The sequence below is a fragment of the Patiria miniata genome, unplaced genomic scaffold (genome assembly GCF_015706575.1).
Source record: "Patiria miniata isolate m_02_andy unplaced genomic scaffold, ASM1570657v1 HiC_scaffold_2, whole genome shotgun sequence".
Taxonomy (NCBI): domain Eukaryota; kingdom Metazoa; phylum Echinodermata; class Asteroidea; order Valvatida; family Asterinidae; genus Patiria; species Patiria miniata.
The window spans coordinates 18,163,772-18,190,140 of NW_024037058.1; the positions used below are offsets into that span (position 1 = coordinate 18,163,772).

The 26,369-nt window shown below is 41.6% G+C and overlaps 1 protein-coding gene across 4 annotated transcripts; it reads left to right on the forward strand.

Moving 5' to 3' along the window:
• The first annotated feature begins 24 nt into the window (after positions 1 to 24).
• Positions 25 to 25,513, forward strand: LOC119726749 (histone lysine demethylase PHF8-like). 4 transcript variants are annotated; one of them, XM_038198585.1, is made up of 21 exons: positions 25 to 151; positions 1,553 to 1,638; positions 1,963 to 2,021; positions 3,347 to 3,566; positions 4,270 to 4,411; positions 5,988 to 6,186; positions 7,236 to 7,398; positions 8,168 to 8,255; positions 8,796 to 8,902; positions 9,679 to 9,773; positions 10,530 to 10,556; positions 11,708 to 11,797; positions 12,718 to 13,068; positions 14,452 to 14,612; positions 15,152 to 15,396; positions 16,286 to 16,446; positions 17,398 to 17,504; positions 18,370 to 18,596; positions 20,859 to 21,067; positions 22,551 to 22,782; positions 23,932 to 25,513. In XM_038198585.1, the coding sequence occupies exons 1-21, from the start codon at positions 45 to 47 to the stop codon at positions 24,018 to 24,020; spliced, it is 3,165 nt and encodes a 1,054-aa protein (XP_038054513.1). In that variant the 5' UTR covers positions 25 to 44; the 3' UTR covers positions 24,021 to 25,513. The 4 variants fall into 4 exon arrangements, with proteins under 4 accessions (XP_038054513.1, XP_038054514.1, XP_038054515.1 ...); XM_038198586.1 differs by having other exon boundaries at positions 15,155 to 15,396; XM_038198587.1 differs by having other exon boundaries at positions 14,455 to 14,612.
• The last annotated feature ends 856 nt before the right edge of the window (positions 25,514 to 26,369 follow it).

The window sequence follows — 26,369 nt, forward strand, 5'->3', positions numbered from 1 at the left end:
CCATGCCTTCCCAGCATGCTGAGCGAAAGTTTTCATTTAACAAAATGGCGTCGACGATCAAAGCGCCAGTGTACTGCATTTGTCGACAACCTTACGACGCTTCACGGTTTATGATAGAATGTGACAGTTGCCAAGATTGGTTCCATGGAAGGTGAGAAATATGACATTTCGTTACTGGTAGTTTTTCTTGTCTAAAACCCTTTGTTTTTGAGATATTTGACATTATAGTTTACCGTACGTACGTCAGTCGTAACGAACGAATATTATTACGTACACCTCCGTAGTAAATGTGTGGTATTTCCGACACAAGGTATTTGTGGCGATTGGCGATTGCTGTGTAAAGTGCAAGTGTGAAGTTGTGGTATTAGTGTTGCCCCAGTCTATGGCTGTTGTGCGTTTTCTTGCAAATCACGCAATCTTAAGAATGAGCGCGCATTCTTAAGAACGAGTGCGCATTCTTAAGAATGAGCACACAATCTGAAGAATGAGTGCTCATTCTTAAGATTGCGTGGGAATATCACGTGCGCAATTTATGAATTTTGCGCAATCTTAACAAACATTGCACGGCATAATTATGTTAAATGAAATGTATAGCGGTTAAAGGGGAAATAATTCATATAACGAGGAAAGAAAATGATTTGCTTATGTACTCGTATAACTACGATAATTTGAATCAAAGTAAACCTGTTATTATTGCTTTTTCTGCCCACTATGGGAAGTTTTGTAATAACGGAGGACTGGGAACTAGTCTGGGATTAGGGCATTGCTTTGTTTAGGCTAGATAAGTTACAAGGGATGGGCTATGGGATGTCACAGTATTCATTCTCATTCTTCACATTCTTCATTCTGACGTTCCCCCCCTTTTTAATTGTTTCCCAAAAATCAGAATTCTTTCCACTAAACTATTATTATGTCTCTTATTTTTTCCCGGTTCCCCAAATACGTGTATACTTTTATATCCACTCTACTTTTCATCGTTAAATCTTTTAGGTAAGTGACCTTGCGTTGCAACAGTATAATTGTTAAGAATCAGTGAACAAGGATGCAGCTAGACTTGCCAAGCGCAGCCGGTGCTTGGCAGCGACAAGACCGTTATCTTGTCGCGCATTCTTAAGAATGTGCGCTCAATCTGGAAGAGTTTTTTTTGCGAAAGTTGTGCAAGGATCCAGTTGCGCAATCATAAGAATGTATATGCGCATTCTTATGATTGCGCAAATCACAAGAAAGCGCACAACATGGCCAGTCACGGGACTAAACCCGTGCCAATACACACGTGTGTGTATTATAAAAAAGTTTGAAAAAGTTTTGCATGTTAATTTCATCGGAGTCATTCGGCCTGATATTTAGTGATATTCCACATTACTTAAGAAACTCCAGCTGCAATGTTCATCAGAAATGAGACATTTAGAGCTGGAGGTCAATGTACATTGTAGCCAGCGTTCGACTGTCTTATTTTAATTGTTAGAAATTTCGGCAAGTTCTTTTTCTGTTTTCCAAACTGGAGATCCAAGATAAATGCTCCAACTTTGTTCAAATTATTTCCATTGAATAGCTGCGTAGGCGTACGTGAAGACCAGTCAGCAGATATAGAGGAGTACCACTGCCCCAACTGTGAACTCAAGACAGGACCACTCATATGTAAGCAGTTGTTCTACCATTGTAATATTCAATCCTTTTCAATTGACGGATACAGTAAGACCCGTCCATGTTGGTAATAACACGTGCACCTCTCTACTGACATACTGCATGTTCCAGCAGTGTAGCATGTAAGACATTAATAAATTAATATGTCACAGAATACCCTCGGAGGCACCAGCAATGCAAAAAGTCTATAGGATGACTAATTTTTTAACACATTTTTCTGTGCTTGCCTGAATACTTGTTTTTTTCCCAACAAGTTTGTTGTTACAAATATTTTGCACATTGGTATTGTCATCAAATTTTAATACTGTTTGCTTTCAGTGAAGAAGAGGAGAAATTGGCACAGGCATGACTACACAGAAGAAAGCAATTTTAGTAAGGTAAGGACAACATGGTGGTGATCTGGGGAGCAATGAAACGCACAGAAACACAGAGGGTGATATTATCCAACTAACAGATGTTTATGAGTGCAATGGTAAGAGTAATTTCACAAGAGAACATTCCATCTGTCACCGAATGAAATTATTCTTTCCGTTGCACGAATGTGAAACATTCATTATTTGTTTTATACAACACCTGAATAAATCCTCGTCATCTGATTGGTCAGAGCCACCAATAGTGTGACCGTGCAATGGAACTTCCATTCACCTTGGAATGGCAGAGTTCTAACGAGTCACTGATTTGTGTGACTCAAGTCAAGTTGAGTCATTTTAAAGAAGTGACTCAAGTCGAGTTGAGTCATTAGTCAAGAAGGTCAAGTTGAGTCGATTCTAGTCAAATATTTAACTCGAGTCAATTTGAGTCGTGAATATTTGAACACTTTTTATGTTACAAAAACAAGAGAGAAAGTCATTTGCATCATTAACAGAACTTTAACAAAAAGCGAAACTTCTATGTATCTATTTATGTTTTAAAAGGAGGGCATAAACTTAGCCAGTGTTCGAATCTAAGAGCTTTATAAGAAATTGCCCAAAGTCAATGATGAAACAACGAAGTGACCAATGTGTTTTAAATGCGGTTCCTGAATAGCATTTTGTGCGTTCCAGAACCATGACCTGGATGTCTGTGACACATTGTATATTTGCACATCACAATTGCCTGCTGTACTGTATTCGCAAAGTGACGTGAACATTCACAAAGTTTGTTTGTTTGGTGTGTTTTTTGGGGACTCAAGTCTTATTATCCTTCGCTCGAGTCGAGTTGAGTCGAGTCGAGTCTTCTATTGGGCGACTTGAGTCAAGTGATGTCACTTGCTCCCAGTGACTCAAGTCAAGTCGAGTCATTCACCCTTAGGGACTTGAGTCGAGTCACCAGAAATTGTGATTCGAGTCATTACAACTCTGTGGAATGGAACTTGTATTTTTACCGTGCAGCCAGGCCGTGGGTTGGGACGAATAATTCAATGACACGTGATCAACAACCCACCAATCAGATGTCGAGGATTTATTCAGGCGAAAAGACAAAAAAATGCTCAACAAAATGAAAAAAAAAAATTAAAGTGTAGGTAATTTTGAGCTGTCACATTCACTTTTCAACTCTTTTCACTGGGAATTGACTGAACGCTTCTGTTTTTTTGGTGTGTGAGTGGAAAGTATGGTATAAACACTTATAAAATTTCTACTAAGATGACATATTCCCTACTTAGCTTTTGTGAGTGGTCCAAAAACCCAATTATTATCCATACCTCCTTTTTTATGTCCCCCAGGCCGTACAGTCTGGCACCCTGGTCTTCATCAAGAGTCTCCGGAATAGGACATTCAGCGAGGGAGACGACGTCCTGCTCAGACTGCACGGCTCAGAGCTCAACGTGCCTTACCTGGAGAGGCACGGCTTCACCCAACCCATCCTGGTCGAGAGCAAGGAGGGATTGGGCCTACAGGTCCCCCCGCAAACCTTCACAGTGGGCGATGTGGAAAGATACGTCGGTAAGTGCTGTATTCAAGGCGTATAGAATCATTTGCAAACATTTTGCAAAGCTAAACTGCTAAAATATTATGAAATAGCCCACTTGATGTGAAATAATAATATGAAACATCCTGTGAAATAATTTAGCCTAGTATGCTGTCATTCTCAAGAGAAGAATTTTGTATTGCAACGCTAATTTCGATCTTATCATCGCTGAGAACAAACAATTTTTGCAAATACTTCATCCACTCAACAGAGGCGAGCCAGCTGTTGACTATATGTGTACGCTTGGGTGCAGTAATTATATAATATTGGATGGCTTTGAGGGGGATACAAGAATGTATTCCACGAGCTATACAATATTGTTATAGCACGTGCATTATATTAGCATAAGCATATTCCTTCTCTATTACATCAAAAACTTTTCTCACTTTTTATTCTTTTTTACCCAGTGGCGGTACTACGGGGGGCGTTGGGGGGGGGGGAATTTTCCCCCCAAGTTTTGTCCTTGCCCCCCCCCCGCCCCCCAGTTTCCCCCGAACACTTTATCTATATAAATATATTAAATATGTTTATTTTCTTTGCTGCTAAGATTCATAAAATGTTCCCCCCAATTGCCCCCCCCCCCCCCATTTTTGATGCCGGCGCTGCCACTGTTTTTTCCATAATCAAACTCAATGTTTCCCTTCTCAATTAGTTGCTATGTTTTTTATTCTGGCTAAGGTTCAATGAGAGACATAGACGCCATCGACGTCCCTCGTCAGAACGAATGCAAGATGCCAATGAGGCAGTGGGTGGAGTACTACAACAGCCCCAACAGGGACAAAGTGCTCAATGTCATCAGTCTGGAGTTCTCAGGCACCAAGTAAGAACCAGGGAGCCTGCTGAGCACAGAAATCAATTAGCTATTAAGCACGAAAAATATTGGCTTAGCAAAAAAACAGGTCACCGGCCAAAATTCCATGCGATATCTGTTATCTGTGACTGGTTCCCAGCAGATTTTTTGTTAAGTGTGTAAGGTTCCTAAAGCAATATTGTCTGCTGAACAGGTGCCATTAAATTGGGCCTTGATTTATTGAGGCCGACACGCAATTTTACAGTGGCAGAGGATAAATTAAGGTGGGATATCAGACATTCGGCAACGGATTCATGAACTGGTTGGAAGTAGTCCTGACTTTAAGCAGGCGGTCAAAATTTGAAAGGTTTTTTTGCTTCTTCCAATTATTTTTTTTGAATAACATATTGAGGAAAAAACATTTCTAACAAGATGTAAGTCCTATGTCAGTGGGTTTGTGATGTCTAGAACAAGGAATTCGATATGCACATAATGAACCAATTAGGGGACGGAAAACCTGAACTGTTTTGGACAAAAAAAATTGCGGGGTGGATACCTTACTTGAAAGTTCACGGTATTCCAGAGGTTGCAGTTCCAAACCCACTCCAGTGAATTTTTATGCCCCGCGGCGAAGCCGAAGGGGCATACTGTTTCCGCCTTGTCCTTCCGTGGGTGGGTGTGTGTGTGTGTCCGGACAAATCTTGTCAGCGCGATAACTTGAGAAATACTTAACATATGAACTTCAAATTTGGTTTGTGTATTGTTCTTGGTAATCCTAAGAACCCTTTTGCATTTGGGGCCAAAAGGCCAAAGGTCAAGTTCACAGTGGCTAAAACAATAGAAATCTTGTCAGCGCGATAACTTTAGAAATACTTTACATGTGAACTTCAAATTTGGTTTGTGGATTGTTTTTGGCAATCCTAAGAAGCCTTTTGCATTTGGGGCCAAAAAGCCAAAGGTCAAGTTCACAGTGGCTAAAACAATAGAAACCTTGTCAGCGCGATAACTTGAGAAATACTTTACATGTGAACTTCAAATTTGGTTCGTGGATTGTTCTTGGCAATCCAAAGAAGCCTATTGCATTTGGGGCCAATAGGTCAAGGGTCAAGTTCACAGTGGCTAAAACAATAGAAATCTTGTCAGCGCAATAACGTGAGAAATACTTAACATATGAACTTCAAATTTGGTTTGTGGATTGTTCTTGGTAATCCTAAGAAGCCTATTGAATTTGGGGCCAAAAGGTCAAGGGTCAAGTTCACAGTGGCTAAAACAATAGAAATCTTGTATTTATTCTGAGATTATAGGGATTAGGGATTAATTCATATAAAACCTACAGAAGACACTAATGCTGTCAATGAATGTTCCATGTGACCAAGGTACATGTACATATGTAAGTTGATGTTAAAAGAGTGGTGTTATGTCATGGGAACAGTCATGGTTGCGGGGCATTTGTGTTTGTAAACACACCTGACTTGTTTTTGTTTTAATTTTTGTTTTCATTTTTTTTTTCAATTTTATAATTGTAAAACTGAAAATAAAACTTGGTACCCCATTCCTTAAGTAAAGCAACACCTTCAGCAATTGATCCACCTGTATCTCTTTCCAGACTATCCAATCTCGTCCACGCCCCAACAGTAGTCCGCGAGATCAGTTGGGTGGATAACATCTGGCCTGACCAGCTACCTGAGGACTGCCACTACGGCAAGCCAGAGGTCTCCAAATACTGCCTGATGGGTGTCAAAGATAGCTACACAGACTTCCATGTGGACTTTGGGGGAACGTCGGTCTGGTATCATGTATTACGGGTAAGTAGACCACACAAAACAAAGGAACAAAAGTGGGCCTGACTAGTGCACATGTTGTGTACATGTGACCAGGCCTACACGCATATGCAAAGCCTCATAAAGCAACTTTCAGCCTCTGAGGCAGTTTGGCCTTGAGACTTTTTACCTGATGGATCCTGCTGCACTTGGCAGGCTTGACCTTTTAGACAAGTGTTGCATGTTACTGCGTTTGGCAGGGTTTCAAGCCAAAAATACCCTGGAGGGTTAGGCCTGGATGGTTAGGGTTAAAGTAGAACCAGCTCCCAGTGAACACGGGCAAGCCATACCATTCACAATTACACTAGCGTGTACACTGTACACGGATCAGCTGTAGAGTTTGGATTTTCTACCAAGGTAGAGTCTCTCAACCCTGATGCAGACCAGCGTTGGATTGTACCACTGATCTCTATATAAAGACTGTGTAGCGGATATACGATAGCACGATTCACATGTTTGAATTAACATTTTGACCAGTTTGCCCTCGGTCTTTCAAAAATGACCGCGTATATACAAGTGTTCTGCGCGTGCATACAGTGCGTGCTGTATCAGGAGTTGACGCGCATCTTGGTCACGAACACGTATTGTGATGATCTAAACAAGGACAAATTTCTGTCGTGATTATACTTCCAAACGTCGCAAAAAGTGAACTGTGGCATTCAAAAGTGAACCACGACGTTTGGCAAATTGTGAACCTTGGTCAGAGGCCAGCGGTGGGCAAAACGTAAACCAGGTGAACCACGATGTTACAAAGATGGCAACTTATCCTTTAAATACCACCAGCTGGTCTCTCCAATATGGCTTTAAATGGTATTCTTCTGCAGCTTTCTGAACGCTGTCTCATCTTTATATAAAGATCAGTGGATTGTAACCATGTAGAGCACGGGACCCGTGTAGACGCAGTGTTGGATTCTTCACCCAAACACATTTTTTTTACCCAAAGGTGAAGGGCAACACCTGATTTTGAATTTACATGTCCCCATCCATCTTTCAAAATAGTGACCATGGTTTTGGTTTTCAATTTTATAATGCAGGGAGAGAAAGTCTTCTTCATGATCAGACCGACGATAGAGAACCTCCAGAAGTATGAGGACTGGAACTCCTCACCACATCAGAGCGAGATCTTCCTTGGTGATAGAGTCGACTGCTGCTACAAGTGTGTGATCAAGCAAGGGCAGACGCTGTTCATACCCACAGGTAAAGGCATATCCGGGATTTGAATCCACAAATTGCCCAGCAAAAAAAAACGAGTCCAGTCTCACATGTGCTATTACAGAAAATGCATTTAATGAGACGTGACAATTTGTGACGTGGTATGTTAAAACTAGGCAGAATTGGGCAGAGCTACAAATTGAGATAGAGATAGTGATTTTGAAATTTTTTGAAATTTGTGATGGTAACTAACGTTTAAAAGATTAAAACAGTTTCAGAGAGACGTGCCATTTTAAAAAACAGACACATTGTGCAAGATTTGTTCTGAAATGATGTAGAATTAGCGTGATATTTCAAACAGTCAGGTTTCAAAATTGTATAACTTCACTTTGGAATATCCAATTTTAAAAAGCAAAGCGGCGTTTGAAAGAACAAGGGTTTATTTTACTGATACTGCTAAAGCTCAAAATCATCAATGTATACTAATCTTGTCCTGACTATTCTGGCAAATTTTAGGTCTAGTTGGCACCAAATTGTGATAGCTTGGGTTTTCGGGGCGTTCCCTGGTATAAAATGGTTGTATTTAACACCAAAATGTCTGCCATACTTGTCAGTCCGTCCATTTTATAAAATTACGACAAATGCAAATATCTTATGTACCTTTAACCTTAACCCTACCACATCCCAAGAAATAAGAAGCAGTCTCACCAGGCAAACCTCGGGGTGTTGCCGTTGAGTTTATTTCCTGGTGTATTGCTCATTCTGCTGATTTTGTATTCATTCTTTGACCTATCTTTTCCCGTGCATTCCGTAGGTTGGATTCATGCAGTATTAACGCCAGTCGACTCGCTGGTATTTGGTGGCAATTTCCTTCACAGTTTCAATATTCCTGTACAAATTCAGTAAGTGCTCATTTCTTTTTTCAAACTTTAGTTTAGAAAACTGGAATAGAACATTGCAGGAAAGTGATTATCAACAGGTTGACTCTGACTTTGGAAACGCAGTTCACTGATTTGCGATGTGAACAAGTTTTTGAATTCGTCTTTTATAAAAGTAAAAAAGTAAATTCTGTCAAAAGCCAAAATGGCTTATCAGGTCGGCATTTATCACCGGTTTCCTTGGCATAAAATGGCTGAGAACAATTCTCTTCCCCCTGGATGGGATACCAGTTCATCGCAGGTTACTCCACACCAAATTCAGGTACCCATTTATACTCCTGGGTGGAGAGAGGCAAGTGGGGGTGAAATGGCTTGCCCAAGGACACAACATATGGCCAGCAGCCCTGACCCTCTGATCGTGAGTCATAAACCCTAAAAACTAAAGGCCACACTACCCCAACGTGGCTAGCAGCTGGATATGGCCAGCAGCTGGATTCGAACCCCTGACCCTCCGATCATGAGTCACAAACCCTAACCACTTGGCTACACTTCTCTTTTATACAGGATCTATAATCTCGAAAGAAGGTTAAAAACGCCGCCGCGGTTTCAGTTTCCCTGGTTTGAGACGACGATGTGGTTTGCTGCAAAGCATCTCTTTGAAGTCTTCAAAGGTAAGAATAGATCCCTCCTCATTATGTCCCAAAAATCTGTCCGTCTGATTATTTCTGGACACATGCACGTCTGCGACATTGCTGCGCAACAAAATCGCGTATACGCCGTGCAATGTCAAGTAGACAATAGGGGTTAAATTCAGGTAAAACAGCCGCAAATTCTTTATCAAATTTCACAATGGTCACTACCTGTGTCATGTCCATTTGTCCTGATTGTGCTGACACAGCACTGGGTGTTTGCTCCGTGCTTTTCCCAAAGTGTTTGCCTTCCATCACAGCTTTAAAGGCTTGCCTACTACCTACTGCACAGTGCGCTATACAGTCTTTGCCTACTACAACGGCGACGCTGACTTTCCCGTACCCAGATGTAGGCCAGGTCACGTGGGTCAGTTAGAGAGCCCTAAATCACTAGGGCTGTCTTTGTTCGACTGCATCAATACTAAGCTTTATACAAAAAGACTAAAAGGAATAATCAAGGGGAGTCAGGTTGGCGTAGCGGTACTTTCCTCGCCTTCCACCGCTGTGACCCGAGTTCGAATCCCGCCTGGGACAATATGTGGATTGGGTTTTCAGTCCCTGCCTGATTCCGTGGGTTTTCCTCAGAATACTCTTCTGGGCTTTTCCTCCCACCTCTAAAACTGCAATTTCTTCATATTGTCTTCTCTTTACTGGGACCCATGGGAGATCAGTGGATTCCACTGAATGGGCTACCCAGTTAAAATAAGAAATAAATAAATACAAATAATGTTCTCCCTTCTTGTGCCACCCATTTTCAGATTACAATGAGGATTCTAAGAAGCCTCCTCCCTACCTCATACTTGGTGCTAAAGCACTCAGTGAAGCCCTCAAGAATTGGACACGCAAGAGAGAGGTATGTACGCACCCAAGTTGTTGGTTTTTTTTGGGGGGGGGGTAGAGTTCTGAGAAAACAATGCAACTATTCAAAATACTTTTATGCTTCTTTTGTGAATTGTTCAGGAGAAATTTGAACACCGAGTCTTTTTATTAGATCAACACTATTCTGCTTTGAATGCCGGGGAAAAAAATCCATTCTCCAAAATTATTTGTTTAGGGAATAAATTATTTTTACAGCTCAAGCACTTTACCTTATTATTTAACCCGTTTCCACAGCACTAAAAATACACTGTGGGGGGATGCCTTTTTTGTCGTTGAATTCTCAAGTTTACCAACATTTTAATAATTCTGCCGGGGAAAAGATCTTTTTAAAAAAATTGTGCCTCTCTCCTCCTTTGTTAAATCTTCAAAACGAGATGCGCCGTCAGACAGTAGGCCAAAATTGTTTTCCTTTACAAGCGAATCGTAAAATCGAAATGTGGCGTGCATGGCCCATGCGCATGTTCGAGTATGGCACAAAACAGTTGTCTTGGTTTTGGTTTTCTTTGTTTACAAATCGTCAAATGAACCACAAAGGGAAAATGACTTTCATTTATTTTAGATATGTTTCGGAGAATAATGCTGTTTGAATTGTCGGAAAATACTTCGCTTTTCTCAGGCAAAAATATCCAGAAGCGTAATAATGTGCATTAGCCCCTCAGGATTTCCTTCCTTGGACTTTTTTCCATTTACTAATTTCTAACACTTCTCTCCTCCATTTTTGAATTCAAAGCAAAGGAAAATTAAGCTTGAAACACCTGTAAGTGTGTCAGTGTTTATAATCTTCAATGAGTTACTGCTCCTGTGGTGACATTAAATTGTTTTGTATCAATGCATGGGATTTTTTGGTTCACTTTTTTGTTATTTTCACAGGAAATCATATTTTGTTGGGCTGATTATTTGCAATTTGTTTTTGTTGCAAAATCTTTTTGTTTTTTATGGTTTACCGAGGGACCTATTATATAAACTCCAGCCTATTCATTTTGATGTGTAGTACTCTCACGTGAAATGCCCAGTGTTGGATGCATTCTATGTTCCCAGATGCATGAAGCACAAGTTTATTTATCTATTTTTGTAATAGTTTAATGGTGAAATATAAAATATTGAAATCACAGTCTTTTTAATACAAAGTAGGGATCGGAGTAGTTGAGGTTTAAACTGTTGTATGGTTTATAGAATAGGGCCGCCTCAAATTCTCTTGTAAAGAGCTACTGTCTAGGTGCCAGACAATTACAAATTAGTGAAAACAAGCTGACAATAGACATAGCCATAGCTCTAGAAGCCCATTTAGCAGAGATGCCACTTTTCAGGTTGTAACCTGAATTCAGGGGTTTTTTTTCTCAAAAAATGTGACAAATTAAAAGTGCTGAATTTGGTCTGAAACATCCAGAAGACACATTTTTGAAAGGGGGTAAGGATAGTTTCAGGATTTTTAGTAGTGTTTCAGGCTTTTTATTGATATATTGGTGGCATCTCTGATTTAGAACATGGCCTAAATCACTGAAGTCCGACTAGATAGATCTATGTAAAATAAAATGGATTCCAAAAGTTGTCCTAGCTTCTGAACAAAGTTGGTGTTTAAAGTGGCTTATTGTTAAATTTCTAATTTGTTTGGTGTTTTGTATTTTACACAAAAATGCTGTACTGCATGTGTCATATACCACGCACTTTGCACATTCAGTGTCCTGAGTTTCTCATGTTGGTTCAAGTGGTGGTTCAGTCAAGACACATAGTGGATTCTGTTTGTTAGCAGAAGATAAAATCTGTCTGTATTATGTTTATGTCTGTCTTTTATCAGCAAAGTTCCTTAAATCGAACTGTCCACAGAATACCACTGTTGTATTTTTTAGTTTTAAAATAGAGCTAAACGTTTGGAGTAGGAAGTAAAGTGTTCCACTGGCCTCGTTACAGAATCTGAAGCAACATCAGCTGGAGATCCCAGAGAGTATACAACACTCACAGCTGCTCAAGGATCTGAACAGAGAAATCAAACTGTTTGAGGTGAGCTGTTACATTTAAAGGGAAATTACAACATTTGCAAACATCACAAAATAAAACTACCAAATCATTTTGAAATACCTTGCTGGACTGTTAGTGAATGGCAGTGTAAAGCATCCTGTAAAATCATGGCACCTGGTATACTGTCATTTTCAAGAAAAGTGGTATTTTTGTATCAATTTCCAACGCTGGTCGGCCGACCAGCGTTGGAAAAAACTGTTTTTTTTTCAAATACTGGCCCCAATTGACCATCGCACTTGTTTGCAATCGATTACGCACCTATGAACGGGTACAAGCCAGCTAGACTGGTTCCCTGACCTTACAATTCCCCAATGTATGTAAACTGCTCTGTTTCTTCTTATATGGAGTCAGGGAACCAGACTACAGGAAAATGATTGTTTTTCTTGGTTTTTATAGCATTTTCGAACCCAAAACCTCAAAAAAGTCAGTGTAACTATATTTGCTATATATTTCCAACCCCCCAATTCCATCCATTTCTGAAAATTACAGCAAAAGCAAATGATGTATATTCCCTTTAACCCACCCCCTTGACTGTTTCAGTAAGATTGCGTCCCAGTGACCTGTCTATAGCCAACACTTGTGCTCGTGGAAGCAGCTGAATTTATATTCCTGTATAAATTGTGTGCAAAGCGGGCGACTCGCTTGTGATTACCCTGCAAAGCGGGGGCTCAGGAGGAGGGCAACAGGTGGCGGGCAGAAGGCCGTGAGGCCGGGCTAGGAGAAGCCTTGTTGGCTTTAAATGACAAAAGAACAAACGAAAAAGAGCTGCCTTAGTAGGCAACTAAAAAATATATGTTGTAGACCTTGTGTTGCTCTGGGCTCATCAGTGGCTGTCTAACCCTCTGTCAATTATTTCATGGATTTCTCATCCCCAATCTAACCCTGCCTCTTAACACCAACAGAAGCCCTCGATGAATAAACTGAAAAACAAAGGCAACAAGCACAAGAAGAACAAGAAGGACAAGAAGGGCAAAGACGCCAAGACCAAGAAGAGCAACGCGGGGAAGAAATCGGACGTCCAGAGAGCCACCAAGGACAAGGACAAGAAGAGGAAAAGCAACGCGGGCCCCGCCAAGGTCAAGAAGGAGACCAACGGGAAAGCCAAGAAGGCCAAGAAGAAGAAGAAGAAAGGCTCTGTGGAGGAGGAGGAGGAGGGGAAGCCAGGATCAGCGAGAGGGCTTCTGGAAAATAGAAGTTCGGGCAAAGCAGGGCACCGACTGCCGGACCTGATCAGCCATCCACTACTGAAAAAGGTTAGAACTTTTACTGTTTCATAGGATGGAAGTTTTGCAATTGAGGAAATAATAATCAAGTATTAGGTTTTTCATTTTTTTTTTTGGAAATGGGAAAAAAAAGACTAGGCAAGTGTAGTAAAGCTGCCCCCATACCAGTCAGTATTAACCCTAACCCTCTGGGGTATCTTGGCTAGAAACTCTGCCAAACGCAGCAACATGCAGAACTTGTCTAAAATGACAAGCCTACCGAGCATAGCAAGATCCATCAGGTCAAAAGTCAAAGGCCAAACTACTCAGAGGCTGTGGTCACCGAATGCAGCAGGATACAACTGTGGCATTGTTCAATGGAATTAGCTCTCATTGTTTCAGAACTGGCTGTTTATGCACTGGTGTTGGTAGATGAATGCATCAAAATGCACCAGACTTTTCAACCTGATGCACTGTGCTGCGTCTGGCAGGGTTAGGTTAAAGTGGGATAGGTCAGTGAAAGAGGACACACAGGTTGTGCAGAGTTCACACAATTCTATTCAATTGATTCAGAATGGTTATTCACTGGCAGTCTCTTCATGCTTCTGGTCTACACAATGGGCCTATGGGCCTAACATAGCCCATTCATTTGCATTACAGGGTAATCCTGTACAATAGCACTGCCCGACTCTCTTCACTAGTCCACAACCAGTCTAAGTTACAAGTAACACTCAGTCAGTCAGATAGTGTAAGTAAAGTCTGTCGCGAGCCAATGTGGCCCATCAGGCCGGGTTTTTTTTCCAGTTTCAGTAACATGAAACTGAGAGTATTTCTACTCCCCCTGGATGAGGTGCTAGTCCATCGCAGGCTACTCCCCAGCTAATGCCAGTACCCATTTGTACTCCTGGGTGGAAAGAGGCAAGTGGAGATGAAGTGGCTTGCCCAAGAATTCAACATATGTGATGCGATTAAGCTAAATGAGTCGTTTGTCGAGCCTAGTCAAACACATTTTTTATTACAGATTTGAAAAGAGCACAATCTCAGCATTACTGCTGTGAAAACTGCATGCTGATACCATCTATAGTTCAGGAATGGAAGTCGGAACACCAAGAGATGTGATGAAGTGATGTGATGAAGTAGCCCTATTTTGGCCTGTATCTCCAAATGAAAATTCCCGACAAACAACTCATGTAGCTTTGTTGCATCACATATGGCCACCAGTTGGATTGGGACCCCTGACCCTCTGATCATGAGTTACAAACCCCAACCACTATGCCACACTCCCCCACCAGTCAGTTAGTGAGATAGGTACAATGAGGATGCTAGGCTGGCCCTCTGGGACTAACAAAATAATCAGTGGCGAATCTTGTTGAATTCTGGAAGAATTTTTTCAGATTTTACAACTAACATTCCGTGACATTTCCCCTTTTGTAGCAGCCCTACAATGCTGAAGCAAGCAATCACAAGCCAAACCTCAAGATGGTGTTTCCAAAAAGGAGTCGCGGTGACACCTCCGGAACAGAGAGCGAAGATGAGAAAAACAAAGGGGTCTCCAAGAGTTTGAAACTTGTCCTGTCAAATGGCAAGATAATCAGGTGAGTAAGAAAAAAAGAAATAAAAACGCAAAAAAAAAGAAAACCTGTCATGATGGCTTTGTTTTGCCAATATTGATTTGTTACTTTGTTTTTAAGTGTGTTGCCTCACGCGATTGTTTATTTGAAAATGAGTTTTGCATCTTGAAACATTTGCAGCAAACTTCACCAGAGTTGAAACTTCCAATCTGCACATTTGAAGGGCCTATACTTGCCATTACAACACAAAGTCAAGTTGTGTTCACTTCTGCACTGAGTATAAACCGGCAGCAATATGAAATTATTGCCAAGTAATAATGATAATTTATTTCCTTAAAACCAAAAAAAAAACTAAAGTGAGATTTGGTGCTCACGGAAATTACGTAGCAAAAAATATTTTTAAATTTCATTTCATTTATTGAGTAATATCGTAAATAGCCAAAATAGCATTTGTAGGAAACCTGAATTTTTTAAACAGTATTTAGTCGAAACATTTTGAGATATAAGTCTTCAGATTTTGAATTGGATTTGTACCCTGACTTCTTCCCAATGCCCTCCGACAGTAGAGGAGGGTCACCAGTCCATGGCAACTCGTCGGAGGGTTTCCAGTCTCTCTTTGGGAGCAAAGACAGCCGGCGGAGGCGAGCCTCCAGCCAAGACACGACCAGCGAGAGCGAGGATGTTATCGTCGACGACGACGATGAGGATGCCTTGACGACGAGAGACAACCAGAGGAGGTCGTCCCAGAGCCTGATGAGGAGTCGGGAGATGCTGGCGTCCAAGGCTCCGCTGAAACTCAGACTATCCTGTAAGATTCTCATAGCCAAATTCCATTAGCTGTGCTAACTACAGAATGCTGTGCTTACGATCACCATTCCGTGCTAACAGCGCTGGCAGAACAATTCTGTGCTAAGCCTGTAAGCACAGAATCCTTAGTTATTGGATGTACGCATGCGCACAAGCCCACAATTCCTCGCTAACCCTTGAAATATGCCTACTGCAAATACATAACTTTCTGCTACATGTATATAGGAAGGGGGATGTTTTCTCTAATGGTAAGCAGAGCCATAAAATTGGGCCCAGATGAAGAATGAATGCTTGAAACGTATGCTTGCTACATGGACTATATGCATTTGTAACAACTTGTGTGAGCTTCTTAGGAAGGACACATTGTGTGTAGGGGTGACGATGACTAGAGCAGGCTAGTCGAAACATTGAAACCAAAGACAATTCTTTTAGAACTAAGCAGGACTGTTCTTATCGGAACTTTCTACTGAGCGAAAGTAGTTATTACCACATGGTGTTACCGCAAACCGAAACGATATTGAAACAGGCTGTTCTCGAGGTATTATACAAGTGCATTTGCTACATTTTCCTCCATGGGTATAACTGATGGGTATAACTTTCCCAGAGCCAGTGTCACTTTTGCTTAGCAAAAAGACAGGTTACCGTTGAAAGCATGAATCTAACAAATTCAAACAACTACAAAGGGTTTTTATGCGTGTTTTTTTCTCTCTCTCAGAACTCATGTTAACAAAATCCAGCTAAATATTCCACTGTTTGACATTTATTAATTTCTAAAGCATTTGGGCTACCTGTTAAAGAACACTTAAAAAAATGTTTGATCTTTTATAAGACTATGTGATGATCAATAAAGACTTATTTGATACTGAACATTCCTTGTGTTTACATTGCAGTCAACGGCAAGCCGGTCTTGCCCATCGGTACGTCGTCGTCTCAAGATAGCTCCCAAGACTCCAGCAGGTTGACCACAACACAGAGTGACCGAGGGACTGGATCGGACTCAGACTCGGACTCAGAGGACGGCGATGTCCTGCCGTCTGACAGAAGCCCCAGGGTAACTATCAGTGCATTTGGATCCTTGTTTGTACCTCACTGACTGACTGACTGATTGACTCCCTGACTGACTCACAGACTGACTGTCAATTGTGAATTGGACTGGTTAGGTTTCACACTGACTTAGTGTCAATTGGTCTCGTTCAAATGACGTCATTTCCTACAGACCAACCACGTGCATTGGCATTTTGAGCGTCAACTTGCATATCGCTCATCGGCTGCGCTGTATTTCGAACACATTTTGAGCAACAATCACGCGTGTTTGGAACATTTTCAACACTGCGCAATGCGTGCTTGATTGCGTTAAATACGCAGTTGCAGTTCTCCTACAGAGATGGCCGCCATTGAGCGAGGCCCCTATTGTGACGTACACTGGCACCAACTTTACAATGCTTGCATATGTCTTGAAGCATCATCACCACATATGCATTCCTCAGTTGCCACCTGTTTCGGGGGGGGGGGGGGGGGGGGGGGGGGGAGAGAGAACTTCCACCTCCTAGCGAAATTTTGCCAATTTCTTTTTTATTTAGAGATGAAACTGCCACCCCCTCAAATACCTCCCTCCCCCCCCCCCCTTTAATCATTTTTACGAAACAAAAACTATTGGAGTCGGGTTTTTTTATAGGAAAATTATCCATTTCGTCAACCCCCCCCCCCCAACCCAAAACCTGGAAACACCACTGGTCCCAAGCCCACACTGACTCCGAACCCTCCCCAATCTGTTAATCTACCAGTATCCCTCAAACTGTACCCTTCCCCCAAATCGCAACAAGGCTTACTCGGTGAACTGTAACATCCATAAGCCCAAATCAATTAATTTTAGATAGACAGGTGCATGCTCCATATTCTGAACCCTGTGTTCATCCCTATATCACATTCTGTCTTTGAACTCTTTCAGATTTGACAGATTCTTTTATAAAGATCTCCGTTTTTTTTGTGTTCATTCCCTCAGCAATCATCGCCATACAACAACGTGGATGCCTTGTTGCAGGCCAGTCAGTGGGACCAATCCAGACCATTGCCCACCATCAGTCTGGCGGACATAGAAGCAGAACTCAAGTGAGAAACAATAAACAAAGAAAACTACCAAATAAATAGATCCTGATCACAAATGACCATTGTTGACTGGTTTAATTGCCTGGACATATTAACCCTAACCGAACTCATCCCATCAAAGTTCAACAGCAGGTTTTGTTTAAATCTGTTGGGATAGGTACAGTACCCCTAAACTGATGGTCTTTACACTGGGGTAGGCATACCTCCAGAAACTAAGCCCAACAGTGTGTGTGTAAAATTTCCCATGTGGGTGTTGGAATTTGCCAGAATGGGTATGGTTCCTAGTAAATTAGGCTGGGGAGTTAGGGTTAATCCTTACATTTTGTGTGTAATAGGTGTAATACTATCCTGTTATAACAATATTGAGGTAATGATGTGATATGCCTTGTGATTAATGTATTTGGAACTCAATATGTTGAAGTTATGCTACTGCATTGATTTAAAAAAAAATTAACCCTCCTATGCAAACATGCATTCTGTGCCAAGTTGTCATTGCAGTCAAAATCAATCAAGTGACTGTTTTCTAACTGTTAAGAGCTCCTATCCTACAGGAAGCAGGATTGACTGGCTGTGACTGTTTATGTAACTTTCTGCAGCTATGCTTTGGTTGTAGGTGATTATAAGCCAGCTGTGACTACCACTTGCCTGCTTTTGTCTGTTGACTGAATTTGACTAGTCAGAGTGCTTGCTTGAAATATGATCTGACTGTTGGTGACTAGCCTGTGTAAAAGTCATGGCAGGGAAGAGGATTGATTTTTTTGACTGTCTGTGACTGTTCAGATAGCAGGAGGGTTAATGAATCTTTACAGCTCTAATACTACCATAATTAATACATCCTTGTTTTCATCTCCTTTTTTTTCTCCCTCAGACACCAGCCAGCATCTCCCGGTACCCAGGACGCCATTCAAGGGATGCTGTCTATCGCCATGCCAACCCCCAATCTTGCCCTGAACCGCCAATCGTCTCTGGCCTCCTCCTCCTCGTCGACTCACTCCAGCCCCTTCCTCCTGCCGGGACAGAAGAGGAAACGAGAGAGCTCGTCCACGGCGGACACGGAGGAAGACCTGCCCAACTGCTTCCAGGATTCCAAATATGGTACGCTGAAATGAATCATCAAAAGTTTTCCAAACTGCTTGCGCCATACTGATTCTGAAAAAAAACTCTGAGCATGCTCTGTACTTAAAGGGAATATACATCATTTGCTTTTGCTGTGATTTTCAGAAATGGATGTAATTGGGGGGTTGGAAATATATAGCAAATATAGTTACACTGACTTTTTTGAGGTTTTGGGTTCGAAAATGCTATAAAAACCAAGAAAAACAATCATTTTCCTGTAGTCTGGTTCCCTGACTCCATATAAGAAGAAACAAAGCAGTTTACATACAATGGGGAATTGTAAGGTCAGGGAACCAGTCTAGCTGGCTTGTACCCGTTCATAGGTGTGTAATCGATTGCAAACAAGTGCGATGGTCAATTGGGGCCAGTATTTGAAAAAAAGCCAGTGTTTTCCAACGCTGGTCGGCCGACCAGCGTTGGAAATGGATACAAAAATACCACTTTTCTTAAAAATGACAGTATACCAGGTGCCATGATTTTACAGGATGCTTTTCATTCACTAACAGTCCAGCAAGGTATTTCAAAATGATTTGGTAGTTTTATTTTTTGATGTTTGCAAATGTTGTATTTTCCCTTTAACCATTGCTAGACTAACCTAGACATCACAAACTCACATTTGCATACACATTTGCACTAAGTATGAACCAGTCTTTTAAAATCAAGAATGTAGTCAAGTCTTGCACAAGTCCCTGCAAGTCCATCACAAGTCCAAGAGCTTTGACAAAGGCATTCCTTTGTTACTGTTCATCCACTGTTACTTGTAATCGGACTTGTGACTGGACTTGTGACTGACTTGTGACTGGACTTGTGACTGGACTTGTGATGGACTTGTGACTGTGACTTTTGACTGGACTTGTGACTGGACTTGTGACTGGACTTGTGACTGGACTTGTGACTGGACATGTGATTTATTTTGTGACTAGACTTGTGACTGGACTTGTGACTGGACTTGTGACTGGACTTGTGACTGACTTGTGACTGGACTTGTGACTGGACATGTGACTGGACATGTGACTGGACTTGTGACTGGACTTGTGACTGGACTTGTGACTGGACTTGTGACTGGACTTGTGACTGGACTCGTGACTGGACTCGTGACTGGACTCGTGACTGGACTCGTGACTGGACTTGTGACTGGACTTGTGACTGGACTTGTGACTGGACTCGTGACTGGACTCGTGACTGGACTTGTGACTGGACTTGTGACTGGACTTGTGACTGGACTTGTGGCTGGACTTGTGACTGGACTTGTGACTGGACTTGTCCCAACATCCCTGCTCGAAATGGCTACCAATGTCTAAATTCAATGCTTTACATAAGAGATAAATATTTAAATGATTTGTGCGAGAAATGGTGCAGAGGAACTTTGTTTCTGCATACTACTCCTGAAGTATAAGATTTAGCTGTGCCCCTTCAAGGAATCATTCTGCAATGGGCTGTTGAGGCAACTCATTTTAACTTTTGTTTGTAAATTTGCAATGGCCTACGAACGACCATCTTCCGATATAACTTAAAGCAAGTTCGGGCGAGGACTATGGTTAAGGATAGTTCGTCTGACTTCACTGGAACACAGGATGGTTGGACTTTTCTAGTTGAATATTTGGAACCATCGCTGGTTACCAATAGCCACGCGCATCATAAAGCACAACAGGGAGCCAGTGATCAAGAAGTTTTGTGAAAAGCAACGTCTGATTGACTAGAGGCGTTCACACGTTGCTACCAGTGCGCAGGCATTACATTCACTGTGTGGACATCCGAAGAAAAGAGGTCCACATAAACCAGGTAGAGGCGACGTTATGTGGACTTGGGCAAGTCCACACAGTGTTTCCCCATTTCTGGAAAACTGGTTTAGAGGCATTTTTGGGTTAGATTATCTGTGGCAAAATGAAAAGAAACACTAAAGGGAATCATAGGAAAAAAATTGGACTGAACATGTTTTCACAATGAGAGTAAAATGATGTTTTTCTGAGGTTTTTCTTAACTACACGAAACCAATGGAATGTCCACACTTGGTATGTAACGTAAACATGGGTGCGCAGGGGTGTTACGTCACAAATCAACCACTAGTCAACTAATGGTCCTTGTCCAAACTTGGCCTTAGAACGGTTGAGTCATGAACAAACTACTTCAAATGATTTCCTGTATCACTCTAATTTTTGGTTAGTTTGCGTATAAAATTTGACAAATTCCAGAGTGTGTTTATTCCTTTGATGTACCTTGTTATTCATAAATCCTTTATAGTTTACCCCTCCCTGGATGACGATGGAGACGGACCCCTCTTCAAACCCCGCAGCAAGAACCCAAAGAAGACCCCCAAGGACGCCCCGTGGAACCCCAAGGCTAAGGTGTGCAGTCTGACGCCCCGGGCCAGGGTGCCATCCAGGGACAACGCCAAGAGACCCAACATTGAGACGGGGCTTGCCGAGGCTGCAGCGAGACTCGCGACAAAGGTAAGGACACGTAGTTGTGCTCTCACCCAGAATAGAGTAACTTTGGCTACTGGTGCATTCGTCTTTGTATATGCTTCTCTTTGAATTAGCGTAACCCTAATCCCCTAGGCCCTTTTGGCTGGGAACCACCCTCAATCCTGCAAAATCCTCCAATTGCCACCATGTAATATTGGATTCAGCCTCAATCCTTCAAAATCATCTGTTATTTCTTTAATTCGTTTAGTGGAGGGTTGACCGTTTTCTCCATCCTTCAAAATCATCCAACAACCACTGTAATGGGTTGAGGTAGCGCCAATGACATTCAGTAGCATTGTGGATGATGTCGAGCATAATGCAGGGCTCCATTATGCATGGCATAACATAAACAATGCAGGGTACAGCCTGCGAACTCGACACAATGCATCTTACAAATGAACCGTCAATTTTTTTTTACATTCAGCGAGAGTTTTGAGTATTTTTGTCTTTCAAAAATCTTTCCTCTTAAACACCCCTTTTCTAGCTGTGGGTTTGATATCCAGAACTGTGTACAAAACTGTATGTGTTTGTGTCTGCGGGGATGTGTGGTTCCACATAACCCCCGAGGACACACAAAGGGAGAACAACAGATCCTTTCAGTCCTCGGGTGTTGGGTCTTTTGTTGAAACCGTCCTCTGTAGTAATTTTGTGAGCTTAGTCTATGGGAGAGTGTTATATTACAGGGACAAAGGGAAATACAAAACATTGTCCTCGAGAGTATAGTAAAACAGACTGTATGGGCAAACTATGTGTTGTTCTGCTGATGACATAATAGCCAGCAATAGGTGTTTTTTTGTGGATAGAGGGACTTTAGACAACAATCCAAAGAGAGCTTATCATTGAGATTGAATGACATTACAGGATTCCTCATTGTTAACAACAATGACTTTTTTAAAGACTGATCTTTTGATATGCTGTCTTGATTTTGTATAAACAGGCGCAGTGCAACACTGAAAATTGTTTGTTTTGAAATTTATCTATACAATGTATAGCATTGTACAATTGACATTTTTACAAATGCTTATGGCCACAGTGAAGCTTTTGAGTCCATAATTGGCCTGCAGGCCCATTTCCTGGTTTAACCCTCCTGCTGTCTGAACAGTCACAGACAGTCAAAAAAAAAAATGCTCTCCCCTGCTATGCCTTTTACACAGGCTAGTTGCCAACAGTCAGATCATATTTCAAGCAAGCACTGTGACTAGTCAAATTCAGTCAACCAACAAAAGCAGGCAAGTGGTTGGCACAGCTAGCTTATCAATCAAGCATAGCTATGTCCATTACATAAACAGTCAAAACCAGTCAATCCTGCTTTTTGTAGGCTGGGAGCTCTGAACTGTTAAAAACAGTCACTTAACTGATTTTGACTGAATGGACAACTTTGCACAGTGTGTATGTTGAGATAGGAGGGTTAAAATGAATTCGGTCAAACTACCTCATACCGTGTTACTTTCTCATCTTTGTGTAACAGCCCCGGCCCAAGAGGCAATACATCCGACGGAAGCCTCCGGCTCCCCCGCCCAAGGCACCGGACCCGTACGACTTTGACGACGACGAGCCCTCCACCAGCGGGTCCATTCTCTCCCAGTCCCTGGGGCCACTGCACCTCAGCGCCCCTCCCAACGACATACTGGATCTGACCCAGAGTGCTCCCAGCTCAGTCTTAAGCAATACTGCCAAGACACTGGATGCGGGAAAAGGATGTAAGTACCAAGGCTCCAGCGTTCCTTTTCTAACCATCAGCCGTGTAGAATACGTAAACGACACTGCTTGACTATTCAGAGCATACTGCGCGCGTATTTCAAAGGCTGCGCGCCCTGTATGCACTCGCGAGTTATCTCCTGCACGTCACGAAACGAAGAACATTTTTTTCAAAACTGCGTTATGCCTGTATGATGTGGAGTCTGAGCCTTGTTTTTCACCCCCCAAAATGTATCTTGTGTTGGAAAGGGACGACATTTAATACACATCCTTGCTCTATAATGCGACGCCGAAATCTCTCACGTTTGAAAGGATTAATTCTAAAAAAAAAACACTAAAATTTAACGCACTGTGTTGAACACATTGACTGCAGTCCTAATTTAAATGTGCCAAATAGTGGCAGATTTAAATTACACAATTCTAGGGGTTACGATTGCGCAAGGCATGATGGGAACCAGCAATGTGAGCGACGAGGTTGCCAAGGCTCAGCTGTCAGGAATTGTGATTGAATCATTTCAAAATCCATGACTTGATATCACTGGATATAATTTGACAGTAGAGGGCGCTGTCCATGATAAAACTTACATATACATGCACAGATATACCTTTTGTAAAGTCAGTGTTAAACACTACAAGGGTTTACTTTACATCGGTTTTCCTCTGCAACAAATTTAAGTCAGCAAGGGATTCATTGCAAACGCCTACAAACTTCCACAAAGTGAACAGTTTTCAAGTTTGACTTGGCTAAGTGCATTTAGGTTATGAATTCACCAAACTAGCAGAATTAACGATACCGGCAACATTAACTACATGGGTGTAGGGATCTCCACCTATGTTGCCAGTATGTTAATGTTGCTAGTATTGTGAGTTTGGACGTGTTCCCTGGCCACATGACATAAACGGGTTTATGGGTTCTGACTTAGCACCCCTTGAACAAAGACATTGACAAATTGGGGAACTGCCAATATAGGGCTGGATAGCTCAGTTGGTAGAGCACCGGAACGGCAATCCAGAGGTCGCAGGTTCAAGCCCCACTCCGGTCAATTTCTTTGTTCAACTTTAAAAATGATAATAAAGAACCCAGTCAGTTACCCTTTGTGGTTTAGCTAAAGATGTAGTTTTAAGGTTCTTTCTTCATTCTCTCTCAACAGTAAAAAGACCCAAGAAAGGCATGGCCACAGCCAAACAACGGCTCAGCAAAATCCTGAAACTGAAGAAAGGCGGCCGACTGATCATGTGACGTCTGACATCATCCATATGACCCTTGACCTGAGCCATCATCCCTTTTTGGGGTCTTACTGTAAATTTGTATACATAAAAAGAATTTGTATCTCATGCGGAGGTCTTTTTATTCTTGTGTAAAAAAAAATGTTCATATCAGCCTGTTAAAAAGAAGAAGAAAAAAAGGAAAACAATTTTTTTAAAGTAAAATTATGTGATTATTTTCATTTCTTCCTAATCTTGTTTTGGAAAAATCTCGACAATCCGAACGTATTTATTTATTTTATTTTTCATCTTATTCTCTCAAAAATTCTTCCTGGCATATTTTTTTAATGCAATCCAAAGATTCTTAAATCTGTTACATATCAAGCTTTAAGGAAAAAAAACTTAACAGGTTCAAACTTTAAAACAGAAAAAAAAGAAATGTTTTTATCGAAATGGTAATGTTTGTACCACGGAGGGGACATTTGTGACGTGGTATGTCATGGTGAGGCACTTTTGGGCAAGAAGTCAAATTTGAGTTATTGCAATATTAGTAAAATATGGACCTTGCTTCTTCCAAACGCCGCTTTGTTTTTTTGAAATTGGATATGCCAAAGCAAAGTTGCTAAAGTTTGAAATGTGCCTCTACTTTTGCATCATTTCAGAACGAAACCTTGAACAGAGTGTCCTTTTGTGATACATCATGCCTCTCTATAAGTGTTTTATAAAATACTTTATCGATGTAATTTCAGTTTGAAACTTCTACGGGACATTTTTAAACATTATTAGCATCACAAATTTCAAGAAATCTCAAAATCGCTGAAAATCACCCCGCTGGCATTTTATAGCTGCTTCTCCATTCGTATTGCTCTGCCCAATTCTGCCTGGTTTTGACATATCACGTTACATTTGTGGAACGAGCCCATAAGTAAGTTTACTTGAATCTTCTTGCATATCAACACTGCCATTATGAGATAATTGATAACATTTATGCAGTAAACAACAGGTACCCGGACAGTGGTGCACTCAAGGGGGGCGGGGGGGGGGGGGCTTGAGCAACCCCTCCCCCCCCCACACACACACACATGACATGCGCGGTTGCTACTTATTCGTGGGTTCAGTGTTTGACACCACGGAACGACAATCGGCTGATGAGAATCATGTCCCGAATACGGATTTCTGGATTGTATCACAAGAGGGCGCAATTCAAAATATGACTCGGCAACTTTTGAATCAGAAATCAAGTTCTAGAATATTGTGTTTTCTCAAATATACAGCATTCGTACAGCTAAAAGTTCATCAGGTTAGTTGTGAAAGCACTCGTCTTTAGATTTTGAGCACTTTGGTGCTTCAAATGAAAACAAAAATGCACAGCTGACAAATGGTCCAATCTATACCTTTAATCTGAGTGGCATTAAGCAGAAATTTTGAACAAATGACAATGAATCAGTGATTTTGGGGCAATATTACGGAGCTGCTAAGTACAGAAGTTTGAAAAGAACAGACAAATAAACTTTGCTTAGCAAGACAGCTTTAATACCAGCCAAAATGTCATTCATTTGCATATTGCACTTGTAACTGGTTCTGTAACTTGTAACTGCTTAGGGTGCGTCTCAATTCATATCTGGGATGAGTTCCAGACAAGTTGCAAATAGAAACATACACTTTGTCCAGAAGAAGCTCTGCATTTGTCCCGAACATGTTCCAGGAAGATTTTCATTAGCAACTGCTTGACTCGTCAATACTGATAACTTCATTGCGGGAAGATTGCAGGGAAGTTGTTCAGAATCCTGCAACTTATACCCGATCCAATGTCCACAACTTCTCCGAAATTCAACTCGGATCCAGAACTTGTTCCGGATGTGAATTGATTCGGACCCTTAGCTTCTAAATCTGCTTACTGATTCTTTGAGACTGATCCCAGTATTAAGCCGAGGACTGCATCACTTGGTAGAGAAAATGTACAGCATTTTTGTGTGTGTGTTTGTGTGCTTTAGAATAACTTAATGTCGTCGAGGCTTCTTTGTAGAGGCTAGTCAGTATGTGACGCAACAAAATTCATTTCTGAAATTGTTAAAGTCCAGTCCAGTCGTTTTATTTCTAGCTATCTGTTAGTCCGTGTACCGTCCCACACCGCCCTGCCTGCTACTCCCTGTACCGCCCAAACTGCCCCAGCATTGTATAGTTTTATGGAATCTGCAGGGAATAAGTACAATGTAATACAATGTATAGCAGGTTCAAAAGGGTTATTAAGTTGACGCCCACAACTCCTCAGTGTTTGCCACATGGACTGTTTTTCCACTCTCTTTATTCTCCCCCCCCCCCCCCCTTATTTGGTTGAATTTTCTGTGACAGATTTTATGGGAAGAATTACATGTACGTGTTT

Coding starts and splice junctions, on each gene's coding strand:
- LOC119726749 (XM_038198585.1), top strand. CDS start 45: ATGGCGTCGACGATCAAAGCGCCAGTGTACTGCATTTGTCGACAACCT. Junction 4,412..5,987: donor CTGGAGTTCTCAGGCACCAA/GTAAGAACCAGG, acceptor ATCTCTTTCCAG/ACTATCCAATCTCGTCCACG. Junction 7,399..8,167: donor GACGCTGTTCATACCCACAG/GTAAAGGCATAT, acceptor TGCATTCCGTAG/GTTGGATTCATGCAGTATTA.